The sequence below is a fragment of the Falco biarmicus genome, chromosome 8 (assembly GCF_023638135.1).
Source record: "Falco biarmicus isolate bFalBia1 chromosome 8, bFalBia1.pri, whole genome shotgun sequence".
In the NCBI taxonomy this organism is placed as follows: Eukaryota; Metazoa; Chordata; class Aves; order Falconiformes; family Falconidae; genus Falco; species Falco biarmicus.
In genome coordinates, this window is record NC_079295.1 from 9,416,774 (window position 1) to 9,435,123 (window position 18,350).

The following is an 18,350-nucleotide window of genomic DNA, read 5'->3' on the forward strand; positions in this document are numbered from 1 at the left end:
AAAAGTAGACAGGAGCTGGATCGGTGGCGTTGAAGCAGAGCAGGGGGAGGTGGTGATGAACAGGACCGCAATATGACTTGCCAGATGCTGGTCACAGAGCTGGAGGTGTGATGAGCGTGGGTCAGTGGTACCCAGTGGGGAGGCCAGGTGGGCAAAGGGGATGCACAGTGTGGGAGTAAGTAGGGGCTGATCCTGAAATGCGCTGCTCTGACTTGCATGGAACACAAGCCCAAAACATCAAGGGGTTGCTTTAAATCTGCATTAAATAATAGCAACAACCCTGGGGTGGAGAAAGCTCTGCTGAGCTCAGGGTCCAGCTTTCCTTGGCTAATGTGGGGTTTTTTTCTCCTCTCTTCACCCCTTTCCCTGCCTTTGATGCCCCTCTGCAGCAGCCACCCTGGGTCCCACGCCACTTCCTTGACTGTCCCTCAACACACTGTGCTCAGGCATCAGAGCTGACCATGGCATGAGATGGAGATTTGTCCCAGGGCAATGCCAGGCCCCCTGCCCACACCCCACCAGTGCTGCTGTCTTTGCCATCCTGCCAACAGAGATGTCCCTGTTTCAGGGTGTCTCAAGTCCCAGTCACTCCAGTTTAGCCTGGGGGTGCACCTGTGCTTGCATACCTACTGGCCCTGAGCTGGCTCCTCCAGCATCACATCCAGCAGGACAAACATCATCAGGAATCTTTCCCTGGGTGCGGTTTAACCCATTTAAAACGGGAGATATGAAGCCCTCCTGCAGTGGGGACAAGCCCATTCCTACCAGCCCACATGCCCCAGCAAGTTGCCTTCCCCTCTTCTCTGTATGGTTTCTTTAAAGCAGCAGGGTTTTTTTGGCAAGGGGGTGTTGAAGGAGAAAGGGTGGTGGCATCCAGCATAACTCTCGCAGTGGAGCAGGTTTGTGGCAGCAGGACCCCAGCATTTAGGGCAGCATCACCCACCAACCCCCACAGTGGGCGGTGGGTGAGGAGCTCCCCACGGGCAGGGTGATGGAGCAGAAAATTCCCCCTTGTCTGAAATAACACTGGGTCAAGGACAGGGACTAACATATTCCCAAGCTATCCGCCTCAGCTAGCATAAAACGCTGGTCTCTTCTGAGTCACAAAAAACCCTGTGCTGATTTGATGAGAGGGGACAGCGGGGAGGGGAGATGCCCTGGCTTGGTCCCTGCTGGGGCTCGCCTCTGACATCAGCACGAAACTGGCCATAAAAACGGCACCCAGAGGGGACTCTGGCTCAGACGGTGGCCGCTTGGCTCAGCGGGACGGCAGCTGGGCACCTCGCCTCACCACGCCACGGTAAGTGCAACCCTGGCAGAGGGGAAATGCTGCTTTTCTCTCCCTCTCATGACGCTTTTGTTGCTGGATAATTTCCTGAGCGCTGCTTTGCCTCTGTGTCTGTGTCCTTGTGTCTGTCCAGCCGGCTGGGAGGTTTCCAAAAGGGGACTGTAAAAAGTCGGTGGCCGCAGCAAACCTGAGCTGTCAGGAGCCCAGTCCAGCTCCTGCCTGGCATGCTGCAAACTTCTCCTTTGCAAAAGTCCCTGGAAATAAAGCTGCTGCTGGGTCCCCACCGCATCTTGCTTAACCAGCTCTCCTGCTTCTCCCCCTTGCCCTGCTCCCTCATTGCATGTGGCTGCAGAAATCAAGCCCATTGCTCAGCCCACCCTGCAATGTCCCACTCATCTCCTCGGTGCCCTAAAGCATGTTACAGGGTGCTGCCGGGTTATCATTATCAGCAGCTGGGTCCAGGGGTGGGTGCCAGGGCTGCAGAGGTGGCCACAGTCCATCCATCACCCAGCATCTGGCAACAAAACCCATTTGTGCCGCTGCAGCCTTTGCTTGGTGCTGCCAGCCCTGCATTTTGGTGGTGGCCCCTCTCCCCATCTCCTGGACTGTGGGATCTCATGGGCACACTGGGGGTCCTAGAGAGAAAGAAGAACGCCAGGCCTGGCCTAAGGTGCTAGGCTAGGACAAACACCTGTTTTAATGAACATGAGGTTTGTACAACTCGTGTTTGCAGGGGATATTTACCCCAGAGGTGTCAGCCCCATCAAAACGCCCAGGTTTTGATCAAGCTGCCCCAAGTCTGGGGATGCTGTGACGGTGACAGTAGCCCTGCGGCAGCAGTGATACAGTCACCCCGTCCCCTCCATGGCAGCCTTTCCCTCCAGAGTTTAAACCAAGCAGAGTGTCTCTGCAATAGCCAAACCTCTCTGCTCTCACAGCCACATCGGAGGCCACCGTTTTTGCGGCACCAGTGGGAAGCACCGGGAGGCTTTGGGATCAAGCCACGCAGCCAGAGAGTGCTGGGGATGAAGCTGGGGGCCGCCTGCCTCCTGTGCCTACTGCTCACCTGCCTGACCCTGCCTGTCACCCACGGCCGCATCCACGAGCGCTCCATGGAAAACAGGAGTAAGGGACTCTTCCCACCATCCCCCTGCCTCCAGACCCCTCTGCATCCCCAGATTCAGCTGCACTAGTGGGGGGTGAGGGGGGCCACTATGCAGAAGCAAAGCTTGCTTTGAAACAGCCTTTGCAATAGCTTTTATCCCCCTCAAGCCCCTTTTCTGCTCCCTTGGTGTGTCCTCACCCCAGTCCATGGGTGCAACGCCCTGTTCCCCCCTCCATGTCCTCCCCCATCACCCCCTGATGGTTCCTCTGCTTTTGCCTTGCAGACCCGGACATTGACCCATCCTGGTACACAGGACGCGGGATCAGGCCCGTGGGGCGGTTTGGGCGGCGGCAAGCCCTGGGTGAGGGCACCCATCCTCGGGGGGCTGGCCGGCAGCAAGTCTGCGCCCCCCCCCCAGCACCCCCTGGAGGAGCGGAGCCCCTGAGCTGAAGCCAACAATAAAAGCCCTTCTCCCTCTCATCCCTATGTTCCAGCCTCTCTGCTCTGAAACACAGCGGGGGGGTGGGGGGGGGGTGCGTGTGCAGGTGGGCATGAGTTGGGGATGTGACCCCAAAAATTGCTGATGCTCACCGTGGCTTTGCAGTCTGCCCTGGCAGTGCATGCAGTGTGGCAGCACTTCCCTCTGCGCAACACAGTATGCTTATAAGCCCACAACCCCAAAAACACCCTAAAAATAAGCCCCAGAGGGTTCCCCTTCCCAGGTGCATCCCATGGGATCCCCGCATCATGCTGGCACCCATGAGTGCCCCCGACACCTTCATTTCAGCAGCGGCGGGGTCACAAAAAGCCAACCCATTTCCATGGCTTGGGTCAAAAATTCTCAGGGAGAATACAGGGCCCTTTCCATTGCACTGCATGTCCCCAAATGTCCCCTCATAAGCTGTATTCCCAAGCCAGACCATTTTACTCCATCTCCAGTCTGAAGGCGAGAGGGGCCACAGAGAAGGGTGACCTTCAGCATCCCTGTCTGCAGCTCCTGGTGCAGCATTGAGGGGCTAGGACTGTTTGGGGAGGGAAGGGTTAATCTTGGGAGGGAGGGGGCAGGTGAGGGGATAAGTGGCAATTAGCACCTAGCTGCCCTAAAGCAGCTAAAGGGGATTCAGGTAAGAGGAGGCAGCAAATCTGCCTTCTTGCTGAGATAGAGACCTGGTCCTGCTTCAGGGTGGCTCAGCCTGGGGAAGTGTTGCAGGTCAGCGTCCCCAGCTGGTGTAGGGTGCTGGGTGGTCCTCAGCGGGGAGCTGACCTCGCAAAGCCTGACAAAGGGAACTGTAGTCCCCCTCTTCTCCATGGGGAGCATCTTCAAGGGTGTCTGCTGCCTTATGGCTGAGCTCAGCCTAGCCAGGCCTCGTCCCATGGGCTGGCATCACCATCAGGGCACACTCCAAAAACTGAGTGGTTACGTTGTGCTGCAGGCAGGGCATTTGCTTTGGCCCTGCTCTACCACCAGACAAGGCTCTTACATTAGTAATAAACTGGTGATTTCTCCAGAGTATGGGCTGTGATCCCTGTAACAGGTTGGGTGGGGGCTGGTGGGGTGAGGGGAGCCCCAGGTCTGGTCTCTGCCATCTCTAGGCTTCCTGTGGCCCCTTCCTGCAGGCTAACATCCAGGTCAGGAAAAATTAAAATAACACCTTCAGGGCAATAGTCTCTTTATTTGCAGCCTGGGTTTAAAGCCACTGGGATGCACCTGCTTTGCTCTGGAAAGAAACCCCTCCCTTTTTAGACAGGAAGGGAGATGGAGGAGATGACATGCAGCTGGGGTGGGGGGATGTTGCCAGTCAGGGCTGGTGGCAGTGGTGCTGGTAGATCATGCTCCTCTCTGGAAGCAGAAAGTTGATGGAAGAAACCCTGTGCTTTACCTCTTGGATGAAGCCAGTGCTAGAGGGTTGAAGAGGCCCCTGTGCCCCCAGGATGGGCTCTGATGTTGCTCTGAGGGGGAGGGTGGTTGGTCTGAGCTGCTTCTGTGTCCCCCCTGTTTTGTCATTGCTTCTGTTGGAGACCTCATCCAGCCACTGCTGAGGTCAGAACTGCCCATCTTCAGAGTCAGCAGCACCCTGTCCTTGCCCTGCTCTCCCCCAGGTCAACTGTTGACCTCCCGTGTAGGGATGGGGCTGATGCCTTCTGTCGTTCCCGCTGCAGGAGCTCTTGGGCTAGGAAGAAACACAAGGTGAGAACTGTTCATTTCTCTTGCTAGTGGGGTAGGATGTGATGGCTGTCCCACCTCAGGGGAGCCACTGGTGGCCACTGGTACCATCCCACAGTAAACATGTTAGACCTCTCCTGAACAGCTATTCTGGGGACACCGTTGCACCTAGACTGGATGGTAATGCAAACCAAAATTGTGGCTTTGGGAGAGGGCCTCAAATCCATCTGTGATGTTGGAGCATCCTGGGGTGGATCCGTCCATCTTTCTGCCCCAAGCGGTGTGGCACACTTCACAGAAACCATGGACTGTTCTGGCTGTGACCCAGGCAGCTGCCAGGTGTGGTGCAGGCTGGAATGGCTGGGATGAAGATCTCAGTGGCAAGTATGGGCAATGAAGGGGGTCAGCTTTGAGGGTGAAGGCATTTACAGCCTTAAAGCAGAGGTTTGGGGCCTGTGGTTCACCTGCCTGTGCTCTCACCTACAGCCATCACACTACTCACCTATGGCCATAAAGATATCATTTACTTGGTGGTTGGATTTTGCAGATGTCTCCATGAACAGGAGGCCTTTGGTCCTTGCAAACTCTTCTCCCTCCTAGATGGAGACAAGCAAAGTTATTCCCCCAGCCTCCTCTGAGGCTGCTTAGGTTTTGTTACTGTGGCATTTCATGGCAGGTCAATAATTGCACGGGGACTCTGGAGGCATCTGAAAGCCTTTTAAATTCTCAGCTTTTCTAGGCCATATCCCAGTGCTTGCTGGCAAGGGGGTGATGAGGGGGTCTGGGAGCTCACCACAGGCGCTCACCTCGGTGGCAACTTCTCGCTCAGCAGCAAGGTCCATCTTGTTGCCCACCAAAGCAATGACTATTTCATCAGGAAGGAATTCCTTCTCCAGGTCCCTCAGCCACAGCTTTGCTCTGTTGAGTGTTTCCTGGAGACATGGAGACAAAACTATCCAGTGATCTGGTTTTGATTCAATCCCTTTGTCTTGAGCATAGCAAAGCTGGATGGGTGGCTCCAAACCAACAGGGGTGGAAGAAATGTGTTTAGGAGGCTTTGATTACTCTCTCATTGAAACAGGTCATTGGACCTCAAACTGATTCCTTTAGGGATAAATCAGCCTTGGATGGTATGTACCCTTTCTGCATGGCAGCAGAAATCACCCCTGGGGTGGTGGCGTGGTTCTGCATGGGCAGGGAAAGCCCCTGGCATGTCCCAGATGGGACATTCATCTTCTCCAATGGTTGCTTGCATGCTGCATTCTGCTCTACCAAGGACAAACACCATCACCTGGACACCTCTTCCCTACCAGTGCTGCTGCAGCACGGCACAGTTCTGGCAGGGACAGGATCAGCACCTCCTGCCTTACCTTGTTAGCGATGTCGTAAACAAGGAGAGCAGCATGGGCACCCCGGTAGTAGAGGTGGCAGACACTGTGGTACTTCTCCTGGCCTGCTGTGTCCCAGATCTCAAACTTGACAGTGGCTACCTCCAGATTGAGTGTCTGTGTGAAGAAGGAGCCTGCAAGCAAGATGCAGGGTGCACGTTTGCTTGCAAAAGCAGAGAGCTCAAAACCATTGCCATGAGGTCAAACGCATCCCAAGGGCCAGTAACAATGCTCTAATACAAAAATTGGAATGGGTTTCTCACAAGCGCTGACACCACTGATGAGGCGGTGTGCCGCAAGGCAGGGCAGCCTGTGGCAGTCTGGGAGCCCTTCCTGACAGCAGACTTCGGTGGATGCACACCAGTTTTGAATCGGATAACTCTGAGCTTTGCAGAATAGCCCCCAGATAGAGCCATCTCCACCTTGCTGGTGGCTCAGATCTGAGAGCTGTGAATAGGAATATCTACCGAAAAGGGGCTCACACTGGAGGGGGTCCTCCATCACTTCTCCCAGGGAGCAGATGGCTGCTTGTGGACCAGCCAGAGCCATGGCAGAGGTACGAGGGAGCAGCCCCGCAGCACCTCGCTCTCCTCTACCAGCTAGCTCTTCAGGCTCTATGTGGGACTACAGCCTCTGTGCTTGCTGTGCCGCCTTAGGGCAAAATGCAGGTACAACGTGTAAAACAAACATCTATAATGTCTGGGTGCTGTAGGAAGCTGTGCTGATGCAAATGCATAGGGGAGGCAGCTTGACCCCAGCAGGTATGCTAGCCCGAGGGAGGTTATAGAGGGAGCAGGACTCTCGCAGCTCTCCAGATAGTTTTCATCAAAGGACAAGCAGGCATGTGGCCTGCCTTTGGATGTGGGCTGTTCAGCATGGCTTGTCAGGGCAGGATGCACAGCGGCAGATGCTTTCCCCTTTGCCAGTGGGGCAGAGCGTGGGGCTTGCAGCCTGGCCAGGGTGTGGGGAGGTATGCACTCTCAGCTCTGCTGCAGGCTGGTGGAATGAACCTACCCACTGGGCAGTGCTGAGGGGTCCTCTACAGCTGGCATCTGCCTCCTGGGCTGTCCTGCCTGCTTTGGAGGCCCAAACCTCCCTTTTCCAGCAGGACACTGAGGCTGGAGCAGCTCATGGCTCATGTGCAGGGGAGACTCTCCTGGGGGCGTCTGCATAGCTGCAAGGGCAGCACAGGACCAAGCATGCAAAGTGCAGATGAACTGTACCATTTGGACTCCAGGTTTCACTCAGTTTGCTGATTACCTGCCTCCAAGAAGCAGAGCTAAGCCAAACCTGTGCAACTTGGTTGTGGCTTTGCTTACAGCCTGGCACTGAGGAAAATGGGCTGCAGAGACCTGAAGATGACAGCACAGAGGAAGGTCTGGCTCTGGGGCAAGTCCATAACATGTTCAAAAGTGGGTCTGTGCTGCTGCAAGATGTACCAACTGGTTCTCCCGCATCCCATCCCACTGCAAGTAAGAGCATCAGGCCTGGTCTCTTGTCCAGAGCCATCAAGCTATTGAAGCTACTCACTCACATCCCACGGTTGGCAGTGACTCTTTGAAGTCATTTTTCACGTATCGGTAGGCTAGGCTTGACTTTCCCACTGATGTGCTCCCCAGAAGAACCACCTTGTAGATGTAGGTGGGGCGAATCCCCTCCAGGAACGTGCCTGGCATTGCTTCCTGTGCCATGCCCTGCAAGGAAACCAACTCTGTTAAACGTACATCTGCAGTGATCCCAGGTCCATCAGCTGAGCCGCCTGCATCAGCTCCTGACTGGTGGCAGTAAGGCAGGTGGGGTTTAACCTCAAAATAGGCTAGAATAAAATCATTAATATCCTGAATCAAATTCAATACATCAAACCATCTGCCACTGTCTGTTACGACCAGAGGGTGGGGATCTTTAGGAAGAAACTTGATGCAAAAGGCCACCTTGGATGTAGACAAGGAGACTAGATTGGATGCATCTCCTTTAGAGAGGACATGCTGGAGAAAGTTAATGGCAGAGTGACATCACTTATGAGTGTGCCTTGCTCTCGAGTACGTGCCCTTTACCAAAGTCCTGGTGAAGAGCTTAGGCTGATGTTCCATTTTTATTGTGGGTCCCGGTTAGAAGTTATACTGGGGAGCTTAACTCGCACCTGAGCTCACCTCCAGCCTGGAGATGATGCTGCTACCAGCTTGCTAAGGACACTGCCCGGGGATTGGGCTTTGAGGCAGCACCGCTTCAAGTCAGCATGTCGCCCACCAGGGTGAAAAAGCAGCAGTGAGAGGACCTGACTCAAGCATCCTTGGGGTCAGCAGCACATGTAGCAGACGGCATATGCTCCTGCACCACAGATTAAGAAAGCCCAGGCAGACCTAGCCCATGAAGTCTCATGCCCTCATGACCATTGCACCACCAAGTGTGACTGTGCATCACTCGGGGTGGAGCTATGCTGCGCAGTGACCAGGGATGGTGGGGGAGCATGGTCCAAAATAATGGTGGTTGCCTCAAACCTGACTAAGAAGAGAGATGCTGCAGAGCACTGGACATACCCTGGGAAGAGGATGGCCGGTGTGAGCCCTCCTGGGTGGCACGTGTCCCCTTCTCCCAGCCTTCAGCTCAAGGAAGTGATGCTGCCCTGCTGTCTGTGGGAGCTGTCAGCGCAGGGTGGCGAATAACACCGCCTCGCAGCTAGCCAAAGCTTTGCCCTGGCTCCTCCTCACAGAGCTCCTCCTCCAAAAATACTCTGCTCATATGGAGAGCTATGTAGGAGAGAGGGAGGTTCATGCAGAGCTTGAAGATGAAGGGTCACAGAGTGTTGAACTGAGCAGGAGAGGGCATGAGATGATGCACTTGCATGCGTTTATCCCACATGCAGTGGCAAAGGGGAAATATGCCACCAGCAAGCCCATAACTGCTGCGTGCAGAGATGAGGTGTGCCTCCTGTAAAGTTCTAATCTTCTAACACCCAAAGGCAGCAGAGGAGCCTTGTGAAGGATGCTGAAATGTTTGCGTCCTGCTGCTGGTCCCTGCCTGTGTGTCCTGATCCTCTCACCACTATTCCATGCGAGATGAAGAGCCTCCCGTGCCGGTGTGAACAGTGCCTGCCTGGGGTGCTTCCCTCCACGTGTTTTTGAGGAAAGCTCTAGTCAGCCAGAGAGCAGGGACCTGCAAGACTTATAATGAAGATTTGGTGCAATTACTCCAACTTCTACCTGGGGCTCACAGGAGTTTGGCATGCAGAACTTGCAGGTGAGCAAGAAGTACCTTTATAAGGGCATGTAAGAGCGGCACTTAGCAATGTCCTGGCCAGGAAAGTGTCTGCAGCTCCCTTGTTGTCTGACAAAAGCCTCTTGTCCTGCACACTGCTCATGCCACGTGTCTCCTTTATTTTGCCTGTCTTCCCCCTGCAATCTGGCAGGCTCCAGACCTTTAATTCTTCTCCCTTCCCTGAGCTGTTATCAAAGCAGGTTGTCATTAAGAGCATTCCTTGGTGCTGGCTGAACCCAGCTCTGTATCTTTAGATGCAGGTGGCTTTTCTGCTTAGTGAGATGGGCTTTCATCCCCTTAAAAACCAGAGTTAAGAATCTCCTCCCCTAGCTCATCCAGCCCACCAACGAAAAGTGGGATTGCAGTTTGTGCAGAACAGCTAGTTAGGGGTGGGTTATGTGGGTTTTTTTAAGCAGGAAAAAGATAAACCCTGCGGTACAGCATAAGGGTGCTCCTTGTGGTATTAATTACATATATTTGCTTCTTTCTAGGCCTGGAAATAAGACTTCTATCCTTTCTGAGCAGTTACGTTAGCTACCGTAGGTGATAAACTATAAAACTCTGTAGGGAAGCAAGAAGCTGCAGGAAAAACACCCAAGATTGCCTATATTAAACTCAGTTTCTCATTATTTCACTCTGCTCCTCTCTGTTTAACATTAAAAGGCTGTATTGGTGCTGGAACAAAGCTCGCCTGAGAATTACTGCAATGACAGAAATTTCCTTGCAAACTTTTCATGCTAGCAAGCACCTATTAGAGATGGGGAGTTTTTCCAAAGCTCATTTGAAACAATTTCTGTGTTGAGGCAGAAAGTGAGTCTTTCTCTCAATCTGAGGAGAACAGCAAAGAAGCAAAACAAGTGGCTTATTTCTGATTCAATGGAAAATAGGATTTAGGGGAAACTGTTTTCTTCATCCTTTTTTTGTTGAAAATGGACTGTACAGAGTAAAACCCCATGCTCACTGGCTAAGGGACTGGCAAAAGTCCTGCAGACTTCTCACGTGGCTGGTAGTCACCCTTCTGTGGTTGTTCCCTGCCTTGGGGAAGAGCCTGTTGGCAAGACTCTGCTTAGGGTTACAGTCAGCTCCACAAATCCAGGATGCTGCTCCAGCAGGGTCACCAGTCTCTGCTCTAGGTGCAGATAATGGTGCTGCTGCCTCGCAGCAAACAGCTTCCCTGTCCTTTCAGCCAGCACCTGTGCTGCCAATGAAGCAGAAGCTCCTTCTTCAAATGAAAACCCCGACTTCCCTGGGATGACTGAGCATATCCAGGAGGAGCATTTAAAGCAACTTTCCTACTGATTTCTGTGAGTTAAGATCCAGCAAAGTGCACCTGAATGTCAGGAAGCTTCTCTCAGTCTGACTAGAATAAGTTTTATTTATCTCACTACAGACTCAAAACTCAGAAGTCACTGATGCTTCTGTGCAAAATGGCTTTGGCAAATGTTCCTGCACAGGCTTTCAAAGGTTGGGGTGTTACCTGAACTGTGACTGCTTAGCTGCTGGATTTTGGGACTTTTTAGTCTGATCCTGGTAAAGAATAACTTGGCAATTTAGGGTGCAGCCTGGGCAACAGCTGTGGTGTTACAAGTCCTGTCCTCGTGCCTGAAGGCCACACTGAAGGGGCAAGGAAAGCTGAACCTACTCAGATTCAGTATAAAGAGCCAGAGATTAGCCTAGACTAACTTCTCTTCAACTGTAAAAATCATGTTGGTGGATTTAGTCTCCAGACGCAGCTTAATATTCTGAGACCACTGTGTCTAGCAGTAGATATTCAGGGCAGGCTTGACTGATCTTACACTTACCTAGAACATGCGTACCAAAATGGCCATGACGCAGATCATTTCTCTCTTCCTAATGGAGGAAATCGTGTTCTCAGCCATACATCCCCATTCCCCTGTCTCGATGTCTCCTTTCCTTCCCGTGGGCAACGGGGTGGGTATGTGGAAGCAGTTCCAACCAGCGTTAACCAGCTTCCTCTATAAAGCCCAGTGGTTTAATGTAAATCAACTTAAAGGTAATCTGTTTGCTGGGTACAGCTGCAGCACCAGATCAGTGATACTGCACTTGAACTGCCTGCTCTCACTGTTTCCAAGAAGGAACCTGACAAATCTGTTTATGAGAGTGACTCAGTTGTTTATAATTAGCAGGAAAGTGGACTTTATCTAAGGGGCATCCTTTCAAACTCATGTTTTATGGGCATAAATACAGCAACATGAGGTGGCAAAGTAGATATTTGCACTGGAATGCAACAGCAAGGGCTTGGCTTTTGCCAGTCAACCAGTAGGTATCTCTGCAGTATTTTTAACCAGGAAAGGGGTCGGTGGGGATGGGGGTCTGGACCTGGTATATTTATTGTTGGGGCATAAGCTTTTTATTTCCAAAGAAAACAGTAAAAAAAGAAAAGAATTGCTACTGTGAAGTGTTGTTTAAGACTATTTAACTTCCTGGCAAATTAATGATATTTAAGTCAAATGATGTTTAACTGATGTCTAAGCTTTTCTAAACCACAAGATCTAAGAAGATCCTAAAACCATTGAAGACATTTGCTGAGTTTCTGCAGGGGTGCAGCAGTGAACAAGAACCACAGTTAATGAGCTCCTTCGGGGTGGGGTGAAACAGGACTCCAATGCTACCTATGTAAGTCTGCAGTATCTAGCCTTGTAATTTTTGGACACAATGCTTTAGGTTTGTTCAGATTTAGGTGTCCCACCCCATTCTGTTCCCTGCCCCCAACACCCCCACCCCACCCCAAGAGTGATCATGCACCTACCTCCCCAATTAACTTCTAGCATTCAGCTCAAAGCATTCCTCTGCTTTTGGGAGCCTCCTCCTACCCACTAAAGCTCTCGCACCGCTAGCGTAGCAGCACGGCCATTTAGAAAATTCGCTTAAGCCAAGGTTACCGGGGGATACAAAAATCCCAACTGCAAGGACTTAATGTGTAAACACTGTCAGATTTACAGAGTGCTGATTTCTCAATGCAATCAGCTCTCCTCAAAGCTAAGGGGAAGAGAATAAGGGTCATAACTGTGCAGCCAGAGTGGGTTGGGGAAGTAACGCAGCAATAAACAGAGACTGTCCTGGGCTGCGGGTGAGACCAAGTGCTCTAAGACCTTCGCAGCAGCTCTTCGGCTGCTGGAGAGGATGGGGTAAGGACAAAGGGTTTCCTAAGTCTTCCTAAAATCTCTTCTTTTGGGCAGGGAGCCACTGAGGACAGTGCTGCCCTCCCTGCTGGAATCCCCTTTGCAGCTGGGGTGCGGGGCTGCTTCCCCGTGGGAGGAGGACAGTTCTGGGAACTTGTCTGGGAAAGGCACCTTGGAGATGGTGGGTCGGGGCTGGGCCTGCCCTGATGGAGTTCCCCGGCAGAGGATGCCTTTACCTTCTGAAGCCTTGCTCTCCTCCCAGTGCTCCAGTCCGTGGTGTCAGGGGTGGTGGGGCGATGGCCCCCTCCAGCTGCCCAACCCTCTCTGTGCCAGGGGTGGATAAAAGCGAAACCAGCCAGCAGCTCCTGGGGAGTGGTGTCAAAGGGAAGAGACGACCGACCGGAGATCAGTGAACCTTAGACCTGCTGGCAAGCCAGGCAAGCTGGGACCACAGGGCTGCTGTCACACTGAGCGGGGTTGCTGGCCATGCCCCCTATACTCCCTCCTTCCCGCCCCCCCCGCCCCCGATTCGCATACTGGGGTTTGAAGGTGGGTGGGTGGATAGATGGATGAATGAGTGGGTGGGTTTTTCCCCGTGCCTCAGGATCTCATGGGGAGTAAAAGCAGCCCACAGCCTACCACTGGGGTTTGAGACAGGGGAGGGCTGGTATTGGGCTGGCCGGAGCCACGGCGTGCCAGGGATCTGGCCTTCTCTGGGTTTTTATAGTACGGCAGTTTCTGCTGACGCACGTTAGACCTGGCTTTGGTCTGGTGCCAGGGTACAGGCTCGGATAACTTGGACACAGGATTGCCGGGGCAATTTGTTTTCAGGAGCTGGCTGGTTTACCAGCTGGTAGGTGACAGCCTACCCGCTTCTTTTGCGAAGCACTTCAGCAGATGAGCTGGGGAAGTGCAAAGAGAGCAAAACCTGAGCTTTTAGGCTTTTACTGCCTTTAATTAAAGGAACGGCTTGTTACCACAGGCAGCTGGGGCTTGGTGCTTTGGAGAAGGCTGCTCTTGTTAAAGCTCTAATAGCTTGAGAATGAAATCACAGCAAGTTAATGCATTGGGATAACAGGTCTGGAGTAAGGAGAGGAAGATCTGATAATTAAAAATCTAAATTAAGATAGTTTTTGTATTTCTGTCACTCATCTTGTCATAGGCAATGTCTTTCCTTCAAGTAACAGCTCCTAAAGTTTTCTGGAAGTGAAACAGACTTTACAAAATCTAGTCCTAATAGCTACAGGGAGCAGGGTGAAAAGCAGGAGCCCTACAAGCAAGCTTAAAAGAGCACATCCTAGTTTTGAAAAGAAGAGCATGTCTCGTGACTTCCAGGGCCTGGCTGCTCCAGCTCAATTACTTCCCATTTCTATGATGAAATGTCATGTACAGATGCCTGAGAGTTGCACAGGCTTCATGCAGCAGTGGTTCCCGCACCAAGTGGTATCACTATGAAAGGTTTTGGTCTGCAAGCCAAATGAGTGTTTCCCTTTGCTCGGGAGTGTGTCCATGCATGGATTTGCACTGTCACAGCAAACCTGGCTTGAGTATACCCACGTACACCTCCAGCCTGAGAGCAGATCTTACCCTGCACACAGCTTTTTTTCCCAGAAGGAAAGTGTTTACCTTCCCAGGTCTATTCCCATCAGCTCTGCAGAAGCTAGAATGGGATTTGGGGATCTTTTGAAGACTATTCCTACCAACCCTATGAAAGCCCAAACCATCTGAGGCTGGTATTGCTTTTTCAGCACAGAAACAGTTTATGTGCTCCCATCCTCTCCCATAACTTTTTTCACATGGTTGTGCTGTAAAATGAGCTGACTTAAAACCTTATTTTTTTCTCCAGTGCTTCGGATAGATCAGTTCTTCAGCAGGAGTCTCACCATGACCCTGTGAACAGTCCCACAGGCACAGTAGAGAGATAGAAAGGTGTTTCAGGGTTTGGGAAGAGCTGGAGGCATGGATACCTTAGGCTAGGATTGCTGCAGCCACAGATTCCTTGCCCACAGTGAGGAGTGATGCTCAAAGGCAGTCTGTTCCCATTTACCTGCTGGTTTGGACCTACAAACCGCGGTAACATCACGCACCTAAACTAAGCCTCTAATTCTTAACAGAAAATTAAGCTCTCAGTCTCGGCTGGAAGGCTTTGAAGCCTTATGAAAGGGTTGCCTTGTAGCTGCTAAGGGAAACTTCATTTCTAATTTGTGCTGCTGCAGTAAGCACCAGTCTCATGCTCTGTTATTTTCATACCAGTCTTATCTGCCCAAGCAGATGTTACGTCTTGGATGCCTTTGTTAAGGTCTTTTATAAAAGGAAGTGGTGTAAAGGAGTTGCCTGCACAAAGTGCTATGGCCTGGCTGGTATAGATGCCCCTGAGTCCTCTGGACCCCAGGGGAGCGTGCCCCTTGCATGGGCTGGGGCATCTGCCTCCTGGACGAGCCCTTCTCCGGCTCCTGGTGAGCCAGACCCCACTAGAGGGCACAGCTCATCTACAATTTCAAACAACGGCGATGCGGGCTCCTCGTTGTCGTTTCTGAACGGGACAACCAAGTAGATACAAATCAGGGAGGGTGACGAGAGAGATGGCCTGGGGTCTCCCTCTGGAATTACATCTGGACAGCCAGCTTTTCTCTGGGGGGCTCTGCTCTGCCAACAACTGGGATGTGAACCTCTGCGGTAAACACTGTTGCAGTGTCGGGGAGCCAGAGCTTTTTTGCACAGTATCTTGGTCTGCCTGCCCGCTTCATGAGCACGCAAATATCTTGCTGTCCTGGATGCTCAGGACCAGACCTCCTCCAGCAGTGAGTGGTTTGCAAGTAAAGATTGTAGCTGCATCAAAACTGGATTGGTAGAGCACGTGGAGTGACCTGCACAAAGCTAGGGATCCACCTTGCTCAGCTGCGCTTGTGCAATGAAGGGTTCCTTACCCGAAACAAAGTTTATTGGTAAAAGCTGGGCATAGGTTGTTTTTCCAGGGTTAGGAGTTGCATTTAATTTTATGCTTGCCTGATGTAATTATGCACAAGAATTTGCAGGAGAGGTCTGGCCATGTGGGTGGTAGGGATCAAATATTCTAGCTTAGCAATGTGTGATCTGAGCATCTGGAACCCCCTTGTAGACCTTCTCCCACTGTTCCACCTCAGCCTTTTCTTTGATTTTTTTAACAGTGAAGGAAATTGCGATGTTTCAGTAGTGCACAGGAATGCCAGAACAGGTCAAAATAAAACTCCTAGAGAAAATGTGTGAGAATACTTCCAATAATCCTGTATTTCTGGCTCTGCCTGCTGTGTAACTTCAGGAGGGCCTCTCCTTCTCCCTGAGTAAAAGGAGGCACAGGGACACAACTTTCTGGAGCAGTTTGGGAGCTCCCGGACTCTTTTTTCAGTGATTATGTTGCACTTGGTTCCTCCTGACTCTAATTGCTGTGAGGAAGCATTAGCTCATCGATATGAGCGCTGTAAATCATCCCTTGCTTAGGGAAGAGCAGTTGGGTGGAAACGGCAGCAGGGTTTGGTAATAAGGGCACTACCATAGGCTGAAAACAGACTAAAACCTCAGCTTTGCCACTGCTTTGCCCATGGGAAGATTATTTTTTCTCCCCTGATTTGTTTCTCCTGCTCTCCTTGGCTTGTCCATTTGGTTTGTGTGTGCTCCCTAGCGTGGTCTGTGCCGGCAGCCCAGCACAAGCAGGTCTGATCTCCATCGAGGCTCACATAATGCTGAAACAACATGAAGACCTTGTACTGCTCCCAAACTGTTAACTGCTTAGCCTCAGCTTTAGCATTTTTGGACCCCTGAGATCCCTGAATACCCCAAAGTTGTTTCTGATGGGCCTGTTTTCATCTAAAATGCTCCTGTTGTGTTTTTTTGTATTGTTATTATTTGTGTGTTTCAAGAGTACAGCCGTGGTCTCGGCAGCCCTGCTCAGCTGAGCACTTCGTGCCATTAGCTTGGGCATCTCCAGGCTCTTTTCTGCTCACATTGCTGCACCATTTTGCACAGGGACAGGGGCTGCAACCTCACTCCTGAGTTTGGCTGGTCTAACAAAGAACAGCCACAGATACCTGAGCATGTTTCAGCTGCCCAAATTATACCATGAGCACCGCTGTCCGCCTTGCCTTTTGCTCTCCAAAGAAAATGTCTGAAAGCACAAGTGGCTTTTCAGGTTTTTTTCCCGCTGGTGGATGTGGAGGAGCAGAAAAAGTGTGCTTTTTACACTAGAAGGGCTTTGTAAAACTTCTCTGGCCTAAACCACAGAGATGGGGTTTGCTAGAGCTGCTTTAGAGTTACACCTGTACAGACTGAAGCTGCCACAACAGGGATAGAGCAGTATGAGCTTATTGGATATGGTAGCCTGGAAATCCTTATTTGCTTTTTCAGAGACCCATGTATCTATAATATATGTGTATACGTACGCAGGCATTTTAGAAAGTATGGGGGGTGTATTTGATAGCGTCTGAATCCTGCTGCTGTTCTGTGCCATGGTCTGGTGGCTTTTGGGCTCTGGGCTGTGCTGAAAGTCCACAGTGGCCATGGGCTACTGCTGACCTGATGTAAAGCCGCTGCTGCTGGAGACTGCTATATTTATAGGCTCTGATGGGCTGCTTCTGTATTGCCAGGCTTTCTGAGAGCGTCACCCGTGGTCTTGATGCTGTTGCAAAGCCAGCACTTTGTCTATTGTGAAGCTCTGGCTAGCTGGAAAGAAGTGAGGTTATGGTCAGATTTAGACAGTTGGCAATGGGCATGCAGAGCCCAGAATTAACGGTCATAGAAACGTGGTTTTTGTTATGACCTTGCCTAAGAGATTTTGGCTCCTGGACCAGCTGTAGGACAGACAATTTGTCTCTCTTCACAGCCAGCTTCAAAGGAACCAGTCACTTGTGTGCAAGTATATATAGCATGCCTTGTTTTGGGGCTGTAATTATTTTGGTTTAGCTGGAATTGCTATAAATGAGCTTACCAAGCAGAGTGCACCTGTGGTCGTCACCCTGCTCTTGCAGAGCAGCTCTCCTCACTGTGCTCCTTTGAGCAGGGCTCCAAAACACTGAGTGTTGGTCTGGGGAGCCCCTGGCCAGCTTTGGTAAAGGTGGGCATGCCGCCTCTTGCTGAGCAAGCCAGCCTGGCCCTTGTCAGTGGCCAGCAGATATGAAGCCTCAGAAATAAGATGGGGCTCTTCTATTTTTAAAAGCCTATTTGTTTCAAGAAGAAACATCTGGAACCGTGGTAAACAAAATTAATTCAAAATAATTGGTTCGTCCAGTGGTCCCAACATATTATGTTCTCAAAACTGTTTGCCATATCTGTGCTGTTAAATAATGTGTAATCCCTTGTTTGCATGATGGTTCTTACAGAAAACATGGATAAGAATTTAATCACATAGGCCTAGCTTGGAATGGAAATGCTTTTTCTAAGCACCCTGGGCTTGCTGTTTCTCCTTTTCTGTGCCTGCAGTAATGTCATGAACTGATGCAATAAGATGAACCCCTGAAGTTCAACTCAGCAAGTTCAACTCCTGAAGCCTGAAGATCCATGGTAGCCTGAAGGCCCAGGGTAGCCCACTAGTGATCATACAGGCAAGGTTTGTTTTGTTTGATACTGCAACAGAGAATCACGAGATCATTTTGTCAGTTTGTCAGTTTTGAGAAGAGGAAGGGATGTGGCTTTGTTAATGAAAAAAAAGAATGGGCTCTTCACTGATGCACTGATGAGAGAGTTAAGAAGTATTTTGAGGATTGGTGGAGTTGTAACGATGAACAGATCATTTACACTGAAGCTCAAAACTGAGCCTGAACTGCTTCAGGCTTCTAAAATGCTAGTCTTCCTGTATTAATTATTAACATTGCTAAAACACTCCAGAGATTGGCTTGGAAACATTAAACAAGCTTAATATTAATGACTCCCAGATGATAAGTGACAGTGAACATTAGCATGTGTTAAAGACCGAGGAGGGAAAATAACTACTGACTACAATAAACATTTTAAGTATAGTGGGATTAAATTACAAAAA

The 18,350-nt window shown here is 51.0% G+C and overlaps 3 protein-coding genes across 5 annotated transcripts in view; 2 read left to right on the forward strand and 1 right to left on the reverse strand.

Annotated features, from left to right (window-relative positions):
- The first annotated feature begins 1,165 nt into the window (after positions 1-1,165).
- On the forward strand, positions 1,166-2,867 carry PRLH (prolactin releasing hormone). The gene is made up of 3 exons (XM_056350604.1): positions 1,166-1,300; positions 2,227-2,413; positions 2,677-2,867. The coding sequence occupies exons 2-3, from the start codon at positions 2,314-2,316 to the stop codon at positions 2,841-2,843; spliced, it is 267 nt and encodes an 88-aa protein (XP_056206579.1). The 5' UTR covers positions 1,166-1,300; positions 2,227-2,313; the 3' UTR covers positions 2,844-2,867.
- Positions 2,868-4,046: 1,179 nt separating this feature from the next.
- RAB17 (RAB17, member RAS oncogene family) lies at positions 4,047-17,788 on the reverse strand. Of its 3 annotated transcripts, none has more exons than XM_056350601.1 (6): positions 12,580-17,788; positions 7,480-7,639; positions 5,928-6,079; positions 5,364-5,489; positions 5,060-5,153; positions 4,047-4,564 (listed from the first exon to the last, which is right to left on the reverse strand). In XM_056350601.1, exons 2-6 carry the CDS (start codon positions 7,634-7,636, stop codon positions 4,458-4,460), a joined length of 636 nt encoding a protein of 211 aa, XP_056206576.1. In that variant the 5' UTR covers positions 7,637-7,639; positions 12,580-17,788; the 3' UTR covers positions 4,047-4,457. The 3 variants fall into 3 exon arrangements, with proteins under 3 accessions (XP_056206576.1, XP_056206578.1, XP_056206577.1); XM_056350603.1 differs by lacking the exon at positions 12,580-17,788 and adding an exon at positions 11,971-12,098; XM_056350602.1 differs by lacking the exon at positions 12,580-17,788 and adding an exon at positions 8,483-8,625.
- LRRFIP1 (LRR binding FLII interacting protein 1) overlaps positions 12,258-18,350 on the forward strand; it is a 127,123-nt gene continuing 121,030 nt past the window's right edge. The window contains exon 1 of the mRNA XM_056350593.1: positions 12,258-12,349. The gene's annotated coding sequence lies outside the window, so the exon portion shown is untranslated. The remainder of the gene's footprint in view (positions 12,350-18,350) is intronic.

Bases quoted from the DNA above. Each gene is read 5' to 3' on its own strand.
- PRLH (XM_056350604.1), top strand. From the start codon at position 2,314: ATGAAGCTGGGGGCCGCCTGCCTCCTGTGCCTACTGCTCACCTGCCTG. The intron at 2,414-2,676 runs GTAAGGGACTCT...TTTGCCTTGCAG, and splicing joins GCGCTCCATGGAAAACAGGA to ACCCGGACATTGACCCATCC.
- RAB17 (XM_056350601.1), bottom strand. From the start codon at position 7,636: ATGGCACAGGAAGCAATGCCAGGCACGTTCCTGGAGGGGATTCGCCCC. The intron at 6,080-7,479 runs GTGAGTGAGTAG...TCTTGCTTGCAG, and splicing joins GTCACTGCCAACCGTGGGAT to GCTCCTTCTTCACACAGACA. The intron at 5,154-5,363 runs GTGAGCGCCTGT...GTCTCCATCTAG, and splicing joins AGCGAGAAGTTGCCACCGAG to GAGGGAGAAGAGTTTGCAAG.